The sequence below is a fragment of the Bos grunniens genome, chromosome 16 (assembly GCF_055505025.1).
Source record: "Bos grunniens cultivar Pamir isolate PY7600 chromosome 16, Bosgru_T2T1.0, whole genome shotgun sequence".
Classification (NCBI taxonomy): Eukaryota; Metazoa; Chordata; class Mammalia; order Artiodactyla; family Bovidae; genus Bos; species Bos grunniens.
The window spans coordinates 13,962,519-13,975,418 of NC_141180.1; the positions used below are offsets into that span (position 1 = coordinate 13,962,519).

Sequence of the window (12,900 nt, forward strand, 5' to 3'; positions counted from 1 at the left end):
TTTTGTAATAATTTTTCATTTGGTATATTTTTGCTTAGTACCCTGAATTTGAACTAAAACAATTGAAATGGTTAAACATAAAATTTTCTTGTAAATATTCACCTGGATCTGAATTCATCAGGAATTTCCATCTGCTTTCTGTTTTTATAAACAAAGCAAGTCCTCATTGAGCTTTTTTTTTTCCCCTTTAAGCAACCTACTTATCCTCAACCCATTGAAAGATGAACTTTGTTTAGCATCTACTACCAAATTTAGTCTTTTCTCTCAGTTGAATTTAAGTAAGCAAAGTTGAATACAAAAGTTCTCTAAACATGTCAAAAAACATATTAATTAAGAAAAGATTCAAGCACTCACTGCTACTTCAAATTAGTGAGACTGTGAGACCATAATATGATGCCAGTTGAAAGATATTATTAAAACAATACGATTTTTATGAGTAATTGCTGGCTCAGCAAACCTCAACCTCATAAATCTCATGATCTTTCTTTTCTCTTTGTTTCCTGGTCCTCTCCCTCATTCCAGTGAAAGACAAAAAAATAAAAAAAGATGACAGTAAATTAGATGGAGACATTTCTTGTACCTATTAAATTTTATAGTCAGCTATCTGTTCTTGGCAGGTAACTTCATAACAATAACAGAGGCTTCAACAATGAAAAACTTGACTTAACGTCTCAGGAGAACTAATCTTAATGAAACAGGAACATGCAGCCGATCAAGGAACGAGTCATACACCATTCATCTGATTCTCAGTCATCAACTGCACAGCACACATGTTCAGACTGTAAAACTGAATGACTCCTCTGGCAGCGTCACAAGGTGAAATACTTCTACTGTGTTCGCTCAGGGATCTCCATTTGCTAGTCAAGCAAAACAAAACTATACGATAAAACCAAAACACTACTCCTGTGAATCTATTATAAGCCAGAGTACATCACTCTGTCTTGACTTTTTCATTTCCAGGAGCTCTAATGTAGTTATATTTAAAAAGTTTCCTACTTTTTCAGCAATTGAGAATGCAAAAACAAGGATATTTTTAAGAGAAGAAGATAAAGTGTCCAGGTTTTTGGTAACCAAATTATAATAAAATCTTTGCCATCAGTATGCATTCTCTAAGATCAACAGAGGATGGAAGTCTCAAGAAAATGAATGCACTGTAGGACATGGGAAGGTTTCCCAGGATAGGGAGACCCAAACTTTTTAGCAGGTTGTCTATGACAATAAAGGCAAACACGTTATTGGATGCTTAGGATATAAGCAGGCACTGTGTTAGCTGCTTTACACATATTAACTCATCTTTAAAAAAACCCCTAAATACTACTACTATCTTCACTTACAAGTGAAGAACGGAGGTTAGCAAAGTGAAGTAACTTGCCGGAGCGCATAGATCTAGTGTTGTAGGTAATGTGTGCATGCTCAGTTGTGTCTAACTCTGTGACTCCAAGGACTGGGGCCTGCCAGGCTCCTCTGTCTATGGGATTATCCTGGCAAGAATACTGGAGTGGATTGCCATTCTGCTCTCCAGGGGATGTTCCTGAGCCAGGAATTGAACCTGTGTCTCCTGCATCAGTAGGCAGATTCTTTACCACTGGGAAGTCCATTATAGGCAATAAACATTGCTAATAATTTTTTCATTTATATATTTAATTATAGGCAATGAATATAACAACTACAGCAATGGAAATTTCTCATTTAGTTCCTATCATTTATAGACCAAGATCTTGAAGAAATAGATAATAGGATATTTAGATCTAACTCAAATACTAGGAAAATATCTTTTCTGAAAAATCTTTCAAAAGTGGGAATTTAAACTTTGAATACCCTTAGAGTCAGGGAGCTCATTACCTCTTAAAATAGTTCATCTTGACTTTCAACAACACAAATATTGTTTTAAAGTTGTTTGCATTCAGACCCAAATCTGTCCCTAGAATTTTCCATACATTAGCATTACTTTTAACCTCTGGAACTACATACAACCAACATAACCTGTTCTACCCCATGGCTCTTCAAGTATTTAAATGTAATTTTCACTATGAGATAATAAGGTTACACAAAGTTTATTTTTTCAGATTAAATGGAATCAGGCATATAGCCTATTTTCCAATTATTGGCCATCATGGTTATGCTCCATGAAAATATCGTCAATAAATACTTCTTACATCTTCCTAATGAGTAAGATAAGTCCAGAGTACAACCGGTCTTGTCTTACTGGTAAAAATATATTCAGGTGGCAAAACACTGTATTTGCTTTTCCCAATAAAACACCTTACAATGCTAATGCATACTCAATCACTAACACAGTTCAGAGATCTTTTCATATGAAGAATTCTGAAGCAATATCTCACCCTAATTTTCATCACTGGTTTTTGAAAGCGAGTACAGGAGTCTACTTAACTTTCATTTTGTTAGGTTTAATTCAGAAGTTCCAGAGTAAGATGTGTTTGAATTCAGATGTCTTCATTAAACACATTAGGTATTCTTCTAAGTACCCCTGCTTTTTATTACCCACAGACTTGGAGAGATTATTTTCTTAGTCTGTATCCAAGTCATTAGTGAAAGGAGCCAGGGGTAGATTCCAGGGGCATGCCCCAAGACATCTCTCTCTGCACTTACACTGATCTATAAAGAATAAGATAATAGATTTTCCTACATAATTAGATGAGGAATCAGCAGAGTATCTTCTATAATAATGATAAAGTCTTAGCTCAAAAGAAACTATCCCATCTTGGAAATACAAATCTCACTTAGAATAGCCATGAATAAATTCAAACACTTTGTTTGAATATGGAGATATGTTATATAACATTATACCCTCTAGGCTCTGGTTTCAATTCCAGTACTTCTTTTCATTCTTCACTTTTCAAATTAGTTTGTACTCATTCTAGCATGAATGCTCTGACATCCCCATGAATTAAGTAATAATCGAGTGCCAAGACTACTCTTTCACAAGGATCCAGAAATATTTAGAGATTTTCCCCATTGTCCTATAGCTTCTGATGTTCCAAAGTTTTTTCTTAATATGATCAGTAGGTATTATAGTAAGCAGTTAGCTCAAAAAAGGAAAAAAAAAAACATGGAGATATGAGAAATTAAGGATAAGCTGTGGCCACAGGAAGCTAACCAGATTACCAAGCTTCAAGAATTTTTAATACCTGAGAGGATTCGCAGGGAGCTGCTAAGGTTGACGGGCCACCCATCTTTAAGCCACGTAATTGAAGGCAGGGGAATTCCTGAAGCTTCACAATTTAGCGACACTGAGCTTTTTTCCACCACACTTATATTTTCAGGTGTCCTGTGGTTTCCAATGATGCTTGGAGGGGCTGTAAGACAAAGCACCAAATTCTAAATAGTTTATTCTTAAAAATGATTTTCTGGGCAACACTAGCAAAATAAACAATGACAACAATGAGATGATGATGACGATGACTGTGACACTCCTGGAAGTAAAAATGTGAAGGAGCTGCCTGAGAGTCAGAGAGCAACTAAGAGGGGCAGAAGAGGGGGAACCCAGAACCCTAGAGAAGACTGGAGTGACCAGCTCCTAGAGGGCAAGTGTGCCTTGTGGACAAAAACATGTGAAACACACAAAGTGGGCTGAGAAGACAAGTTTGGGCCAAGAGCAGAGTGCAGTCAGGATAGTCTGAGGAGGGGTGGCAGGTCACATTGACCCAACAGGCTTGGGCAAGTGCAAGGGCTGGCTTAGAGGAGAACTGGCATGAAAATCCAATTAAGCCAGCACCAGAAGGAGAGGAAACAAGGCTCCACACAGGCCCTGAGTGCCTCTATATGGCCCTCAGTAGTCCAGGGAAAGTTACCCTCCATCATGTTTTCCTTCGTCACAGAGCAGGGCCAGTGGCGCTCTACTTTCAGAGTCTCACAGAATTGAAGCAAGCAGAGGACTGAGTCAATTGGAATTTATCATAATCTGAGATCTTGATTTCTCAACATCAGTCTTGCCTAGGAAATTTTATGACAGCCACTCTTGTTAATACATCCGACCTAAATGTTCTTTCCTAGAGGATTTATCAAATAAAGTATAAAACATTCAAGTAATGCAATAAGCACCTGTTAAAAAGAATGAAAAAAAAAAACCACAGTCTAACTAAAAGATACATAAGACTGATTTCTTTTCAATCATTAGCTTTCACACATTGCTTGCAAACTATACTGGACTTTGTGCATGTTCTAACTGGAATTAAGTCAAAAAACTAAGTCTATTAGATTTACCATTGATTCTATAGATTTAAAAACCCCAATTCAAATTATATGCATACAAATAGGTGTCACACATAAATAGGAGTATATGTGTGTCTGATCTATTCCTACTGACATTTGTGCTCATTATTTAGAATTGTAAAGCTGATTTCAATACAACTTATACCCAACTGAAGCTGGGTCAGTAAGCTGTAAGGAATCTAGGTTTACACTTATCAAGTCAGCTAATGAGGAAAACACAGAATCAAGGAATATCACTTGGGATGGCATTGGATCAAAAGTATTTGAAAAAGATAATTATCGACTTCACAATGTGCTTTTCTAAAAGAATATCCGATACATGCTTATTTCAGCAAAATAAGAAAAGGGAGGTCAGGCATAGCATGATAATGATGAGACTGATCTAAAGAAGTGATATGTGTGTAGAAATTTGTTGCTGTTCAGTCATAAGTTGTGTCCAACTCTTTGCAACCCCAAGGAATGCAGTATGCCAGGCTTCCTTGTCCCTTCCAGATCTCCTGGAATTTGCTCAAACTCATGTCCATTGAGTTCATCGTGTCATCCAGCCATCTCATCCTCTGTTGCCCCTTTCTCCTCCTGCCCTCAATCATTCCCAGCATTAGGGTCTTTTCCAAATAGTAGAAAATAATAGACTATAAATAAAACACTCAACACCTGAGGTCTATATCTCCCATCCAGGAGGCTGTAGATTATATCAGCCAGTTAACAGACTTAAGGAGCCTCTTTATACTTACTGTGTACACTTAAGTCATATTTTCTGTCAGTCATTCCTGCTATATTCATAGCAACACACACATAACGGCCTGTGTCAGACACATGAACGTTCTTCAGCTGAACCACACGACCTTCATCCATTATTTCCATTCCTCTTCCCTTCGTCAAAGGGCGGCCATCTTTCATCCAGGTCACTGCTGGTTGAGGAATACCTTCCACCTCACACTCCAAGGAAACGCTCTTTCCTCGAGTTACAATGATTTCTGTAGGGTGGCTACCACTGTTGGATATAGTTGGTCGAACTGGGAAGAAAAAAAAGAAAAGAAATGTTTGCTCAGATGAGGCCGAGTACATATGTGCTGTGCTCAGTCATGTCCGACTCTTTCTGACCTCATGGACTGTAGCCTGCCAGACTCCTCTGTCCATGGAATTTTCCAGGCAAGAATACTGGAGTGGGCTGCCATTTCCTTCTCCAGGGGATCTTCCCGATCCAGGGATCGAACCCACATCTCTTGCATCTCCTGCATTGGCGGGCAGACTCTTTATGCTGTACCACCGGGGAAGTCCAAGTCTTATATAAGAATTTTCATCAGGCAAAGTTAAAATCATTTTTCATGTCAAAAAATTAACTACAAAGCAAAGACCTGGGACTAATAGTCATGGCATTGCCACATGATAGGTGGCATTCTTCTCCAATGTTTCTAAATGGGTTCATGCCTAAACTCAGTATAGTAAGGAAAGAAAGTTGCATTAGCTACTCTTTCTGCTTTGGAGACATTATACAAATATTTGAACTATCATCACCTGTAGCTCTAACCTATGTAAATCTTCCTAATACTAATTTAAAATATGTATGATAATCTAGTTCATGACCCAAAGTCCATTACCAGTTCCTTTCTTCCGCCCACTAGAGGAGTTGGAAAAACTGAGACTGTTTCTCCATCTTTAGAAATTGTGGTGACTGAATGAATCACTGTAGATCTAAAAAATCTGAATAGAGGTCTGCTGGCAGGAGTAAAGTGAGGGGGCAGATTTGCGGAATTTTTTGCTCTCCTGCTAAAAGAGAAATATAACATCCCTTCTCCTTCTTTTTGCCGTCAGTGTGGACTTCACACTACAAATACAGAAACCAGAATCTTGAGATCACAAAAGGACCAGGAGAATCCTAGATCTCCTGTCCTAATAAAAGTAAGATGCTGACCAACTCCAGTGACTGCCAACCTCAGCTTCTCATTATGTCAGAAAATAAATCTCTATTTGTTTAAGCCACCAATGGCCAGAGATTCTGTAACCTTACAGTTAAATTCACCTAATGGAACCTGATTCCAAGAAAGAAGATTAAACAAACTCAAAGACATATGTGGGGTGGGGGAAGCAAATGGACCCATGTTAGAAATTCTGTATTCGAGTGCCTATCCTGTCATACACAAGTCATATGACCTCAGCTAGTCATGGAAACTTCTCTGGGCTTAAGTTTTCACTGATAAAAAAGGAAGGCCAAATTTTTGTCTCATATCATAGTTCATGTAAAAATTAAACGAGATAATGTACATATTTTATACTTTAAAATTTTACATAAATTAAATAATCTTTAAAATGGGATATGTGGGGGAGTTTGGGGGAGAATGGATACATGTATATCTAGGGCTGAGTCCCTTCACTGTTCGCCTGAAACTATCACAACATTGTTAATCAGCTATACCCCAATACAAAATAAAAGTTTAAGTTAAACAAACAAACAAAAAGGCATATTTTTACATACTGTAACTATACCCAATGATAAAATGCCATTCTCCCCATTTCATGTCTACCATCCTGCCCCCAACAAATTATAGCCACATTGTGAGTCTGCCATCAGCAAGTTGATGCAGAATGGACAGCTGTATAACTGAGTAAGTACTAGCTAGAAATAAATAACTTCTCTCTTGTTATGTCAACACAATTTAAACTTGTGGCTCTTATGAAAGGTGTACCTATCCCTGCGTATCCAGAGGGGACTGGTTCCAGGATCTGACTCAGAAACCAAAATCTGAGGATGCTCAAGTCCATTATATAGAAAATGGCACAGCATTTACATATAACCTTTGAACATCCTCTGTTACACTTTAAATCATCACGAGATTATAATACCTTATGTTATGCTATGCTATGCTAAGTCGCTTCAGTCATGTCCGACTCTGTGCGACCCCATAGGTGGCAGCCCATCAGGCTCCTCCATCCCTGGGATTCTCCAGGCAAGAATACTGGAGTGGGTTGCCATTTCCTTCTCCAATGCATGAAAGAGAAAAGTGAAAGTGAAGTTGCTCAGTCATGTCCGACTCTTAGCGACCCCATGGACTGCAGCCTACTAGGCTCCTCCGTCCATGGGATTTTCCAGGCAAGAGTACTGGAGTGGGGTGCCATTGCCTTCTCCAATAATACCTTTTAATGATATGTAAACAGTTGTAAATACAATGTAAATAGTATGCAAATAGTTTCCTGATGCCCAGAAAAATTCAAGTTTTGCTTTTTTTCACTTTTTGGACATTGAAAAAAATACTTTTGATATGCAGTTGGTTGAATCCATGGATGTGGAATTTATGGATAAGCAGGGCCAAGGAGGCCAACTATATAACTATACTACTTTGAATCTTAAAGATATAAAGAAAAAGAGAAGGATGGAAAAGCTGTTGTTTTTTAATTGTGCCAGAGCCTGGCTAATCAGTAACTTACTGTAAACTTGCAGACTGTAGTCTTTCTTTGCGGTCCCAGCAGCATTCGACGCCATACATGAATAGAGCCCTGCATCGGATTTTTCTGCAATTGAAATCTGCAGCTGCCTGCCTCCAGATAAAATTCTGACTCGCCCTGCAGAATCAGCCAGCACTGGGGAGCCTGCAAGAAAAACCAAGTGGCAGAATGTGAAGCAAACATATACGGCATTTGTGTATATACTTCTAATGAGTACCAATACATATTTATTTACTTCCTGTTCACATACTCAAAAGGCAGAGGGTACTGTATAATAATCTATGCAAAAAGGAAGAAGAGGACGAGGAAGAGAAGGCTATCTTCTGCAAACTTTTCTTTCAATCAATATTGCATTTAAAGAAAACATATTTTGTAAAATAAATTTTTAAAAATCTCTAAGTAAAACAAAAATTATTTCTTAAATCAGCTAAAAATTTAGAAGATTTGGTACTTAAAGGACACATATTTGTTGATGAATAACTGAAAATCTGTTGAACTTCAGAATTCAATTTAACATAATTACAAAACTGTCACATATACCAAAAAATGCTTGCTTTAGAAGATAATTTTTAAACCTATTTTAAAGAAGAAAAAATAGTTAATTGAATGGTGGATTTGTGATCAGTATAGCTGCCCTTTAATTTCTTCTTGGGACTACTCTCAAATCTGAAGATTTTCACCTTGACAGTACAGAATTATCACATGTGACACATTTAGCATAAAGCAAGTATGCTGTCTAATATTTTAGTATGCAAACTTCAAAGGAGTTTATTAATAAATTGGCATATTTTTCAAATAAAACATGAATTTATTTAATATTTATACTTAATTATATAAATGTCAAAAGATGAAAACTAACCTTTCTTCTTCCAAATGAGATTTGGGGGAGGAATACCACTTGATTCACACAATAGACTAATGAGGTGTCCTTCAATGACTGTAAGTTGAGCAGCTTCATCAGAACCAGAAATATTTGGCGGTACTGAAAGATTTTTTTAAAAAAGGAAAAACACTATTTTAAGAACAATTATAAAATTTCCCTAATGCTTTGCATGTTAAAAAAAAAAAAGGTTCCCACTCAAAAGGAATGAAGAAATAATCTAGCACTTGCAGCTGACATATCAACACCACATTACAAGCCAATTGTAAGATATAGAATGAATATATAATAGCAGATTTCCCATTTTCACAGACAAATTTAATTATCAAAATACTCAGAGTGACATAAACAGATGATATAGTATATTATGGATATTTAGACACATTAAATTTGAAAAATGAAGACATCTATCAAGTTTAAATTTAACCCAGCCATTTGCACCTGTGAGCTTTGATATCTCAAATGCTGAACAGAATCAAAAAGCATCAGGCACACAACATAAAGTAAAGAACAGGGGCAAAGCTTCCCATGTGGCTCAGTGGTAAAGAATCTGCCTGCCAAGCAGGAGACATGGGCTCGATCTCTGGGTAGAGAAGACTCCCTGGAAAAGGAAATGGTAACCCACTCCAGTATTCTTGCCTGGGAAATCCCATGGACAGAGGAGCCTGGTGGGCTACAGTCCATAGGGTTACAAGAGTTAGACACAGCTTAGCAACTAAACAATAAAGAACAGAGGTGAGGAATTTGATCTAAGAAACAGATATGTTCCCAATCCCAGGTTGCACAGTCTGTCTCCCCACCGGCCTCCAGCCTCTCCTTGGAACCTTCAAAGTGAATTGACTACCCAAACTTTTCTCTAAGAGGCTGAGTCTGCATTTGCTGGCCAAATTCTCCCCTTGACACTCTTCTGGCTGCAGTATTATCACATGATAGATGCTTGTTCTCCTAAGCTCCTGGGAGTTGAGGAGTGGGAGAATCCTCACCCTCAAATGCAGTTTCCAGCCATTGTTTAACTACCTCCATGAAACTCTCTATTCCTTTGAGGCTCATTTCATCCATTTACTTCCCTTTCTCTTTCTTTTCACTCTCTGTGAACCTGTCATTCTTTTTCCTTCACTGAACAATTTGGTACTTGTTTCCATCCCTTCTCTTCACATTGAAGACCTGTCATCATTCTGTATAAATTCAATTGCCACGTCTAAACATCGGGCTACTCAGTTTCTTGATCTGCTCATCCCTTTCTCCAACAAAAGCCATACACTTTTCACCATCTAGAACATTTCTCCTATTAATTTATAAATGTAGGTCACATCCTATCCTCACAGCACCTTCATTTAAGTATTCCCAACTCTCAGTTCAACGACCTAGCTCTTAAACTTTTCAGAAGCCGCCCAATCTATCTGCTCTTTTATTTACTGACTTCACTATCCAGCTTTGATTTTATGTTCAATAATTTCAACTAGTCTTCTGCCAATATTCGCAACTGCCCCACACTGTTGCTTTTCTTATTTGGCAATACCATTTCTCGAGATAAATCCTATAGTTTACTCTGTCATAACCTATCCCATACATGAAATGTCTACAGAAGAAAATGACAGCTACCTAGATTGCCATCAACTATAAATCCATGACCTCCAAATCAAACTCCACTCATTCCCATGAGTGAGTACCACTTACATTAATACAAATACTTGCAAACCTGTATCTGTAATGCAGATAGTCTCTGAGATCTGGACTTTTATATCTGACTAGATTTTAAAAATTTATTTATCAGTAGATCCTTAATGGTTACCTATTTTAAATACAGCAGTGTGTAACTGTCAATCCCAAACTCCAAATCTACCCTTTGCACCTCCACTTCCCCCTGGTAACCAAAAATTCATTCTCTAAGTCGTTTTCTGTTTTGTAAATAAGTTCATTTGTATCATTTTTTAGATGCCACATACAAGCAATATCACGTGATACTTGTCTTTCTCTGTCTGACTTACTTTGCTTAGTATAATAATTTCCAGGTCCAACCCATTAAGTTCAGTTGCTCAGTTGTGTCCGACTCTTTGCGACCTCATGAACCGCAGCACGCTAGGCCTCCCTGTCCATCACCAACTCCCGGAGTCTACCCAAACCCATGTCCATCAAGTCAGTGATACCATCCAACCATCTCATCCTATGCTGTCCCCTTCTCCTCCTGCCCTCAATCTTTCCCAGCATCAGGGTCTCTTCAAATGAGCCAGCTCTTCGCATCAGATGGCCAAAGTACTGGAGTTTCAGCTTCACCATCAGTCCTTCCGATTAACACTCAGGACAGATCTCCTTTAGAATGGACTGGTTGGATCTCCTTGCAGTCCAAGGGACTCTCAAGAGTCTTCTCCAACACCACAGTTCAAAGGCATCAATTCTCTGGCACTCAGCTTTCTTTGTAGTCCAACTCTCACATCCATACATGACCACTGGAAAATCCATAGCCTTGACTAGATGGACCTTTGTTGGCAAAGTAATGTCTCTGCTTTTTAATATGCTGTCTAGGTTGGTCATAACTTTCCTTTCAAGGAGTAAGCGTCTTTTAATTTCATGGCTGCAGTCACCATCTGCAGTGATTTTTGGAGCCCAGAAAAATAAAGTCAGCCATTGTTTCCACTGTTTCCCCATCTATTTGACATGAAGTGATGGGACCAGATGCCATGATCTTTGTTTTCTGAATGTTGAGCTTTAAGCCAACTTTTTCACTCTTCTCTTTCACTTTCATCAAGAGGCTCTTTCTGCCAAAAGGGTGGTGTCATCTGCGTATCTGAGGTTATTGATATTTCTCCCGGAAATCTTGATTCCAGCTTGTGCTTCTTCCAGCCCAATGTGTCTCATGATGTACTCTGCATATAAGTTAAATAAGCAGGGTGACAATATACAGCCTTGACGTACTCCTTTTCCTATTTGGAACCAGTCTGTTGTTTCATGTCTGGTTCTAACTGTTGCTTCCTGACCTGCATACAGGTTTCTCAAGAGGCAGGTCAGGTGGTCTGGTATTCCCATCTCTTGAAGAATTTTCCACAGTTTATTGTGATCCACACAGTCAAAGGCTTTGGCATAGTCAATAAAGCAGAAGTAGATGTGTTTCTGGAACTCTCTTGCTTTTTCCATGATCCAACAGATGTTGGCAATTTGATCTCTGGTTCCTCTGCCTTTTCTAAAACAAGCTTGAACATCTGGAAGTTCATGGTTCACATATTGCTGAAGCCTGGCTTGGAGAATTTTAAACATTACTTTACCAGCGTGTGAGATGAGTGCAATTGTGCGGTAGTTTGAGCATTCTTTGGCATTGTCTTTCTTTGGGATTGGAATGAAAACTGACCCTTTCCAGTCCTGTGGCCACTACTGAGTTTTCTAAATTTGTCCTATTTTAAATATAGCAGTGTGTACATGTCAATCCCAAACTCTGAATCTACCCCTTCCCCCGCACCCTCCCCCCTGGTAACCATAAATCCGTTCTCTAAGTCTGTTTCTGTTTTGTAAATGAGTTCACCAGGTCCGTCCACGTTGCTTCATGGATTATTTCATTCTTTTCATGGCTGAGCAACATTCCATTGTACACACGTCCCACTTCTTCTTTATGCATTCATCCGTCAATGGACATTTAAGTTGCTTCCATGTCTTGGCTATTGTAAATACTGCTGCTATGAACACTGGTGTGCATGTATCCTTTCGAACCACATTTTTCTCAAGTTATATGCCCAGGTGCAGGATTGCTGGATCAGATGGTAGCTCTATTTTTAGTTTTTTAAGGAACTTCCATACTGTTTTCCATAGTGGCCGCACCAGTTTACATTCCCATCAACAGTGTAGGAGGGTTGCCTTTTCCCCACACCCTCTCCAGCATTTATTATTTGTAGATTTTCTGACTGGTGTGAGGTGATATCTCATTGTAGTTTTAATCTGCTTTTGTCTAATAATTAATGATGCTGACCATTTTTATATCTGTCTACTTAATATCTCAATGTGGGTGCCTTAGAGGGATTCTCAAACTCAACTTGTCCTAAACTGAACCTCCTCCAAGGGGAGGACGTTGCTGTCCACACAGCCCAGCTGATCAGCCCAAACCAACATCCATCTTTTACCCTTTCCTGTTTCCATACCTCTCAATGTAATCAACCAATCCTATTAATTCAATTTCTTAAAAACTTAAATAATTTAATACTAAAAAACTAGTTTACTGGCTTTCTTCCTAAAATACAAATCTGAATGCCCCAGTCCTCCTTTGAATCCCATTAGTGGTGTTGTATCACCTTTTTTAAAATTGATTTTAGAGGTCCTCTTCTATATGCCCTTTTTAATCTTTCTTACCTAACATTATA

General features: G+C 38.3%; 1 protein-coding gene across 8 annotated transcripts in view; it reads right to left on the reverse strand.

Moving 5' to 3' along the window:
• The window catches only part of HMCN1 (hemicentin 1), a 537,476-nt gene that overhangs the window by 167,157 nt on the left and 357,419 nt on the right, over positions 1-12,900 (reverse strand). For all 8 annotated transcript variants that reach the window (XR_015143096.1, XR_015143097.1, XR_015143098.1 and 5 more), the window contains 4 exons: positions 8,537-8,659; positions 7,660-7,821; positions 4,968-5,249; positions 3,150-3,317 (listed from right to left, as the gene is read on the reverse strand). Coding sequence is in view for 5 of the 8 variants with exons in the window: in XM_086343341.1 (XP_086199467.1) it covers positions 3,150-3,317; positions 4,968-5,249; positions 7,660-7,821; positions 8,537-8,659 (735 nt within the window). In the remaining 3 variants the exon portion in view is untranslated. The remainder of the gene's footprint in view (positions 1-3,149; positions 3,318-4,967; positions 5,250-7,659; positions 7,822-8,536; positions 8,660-12,900) is intronic.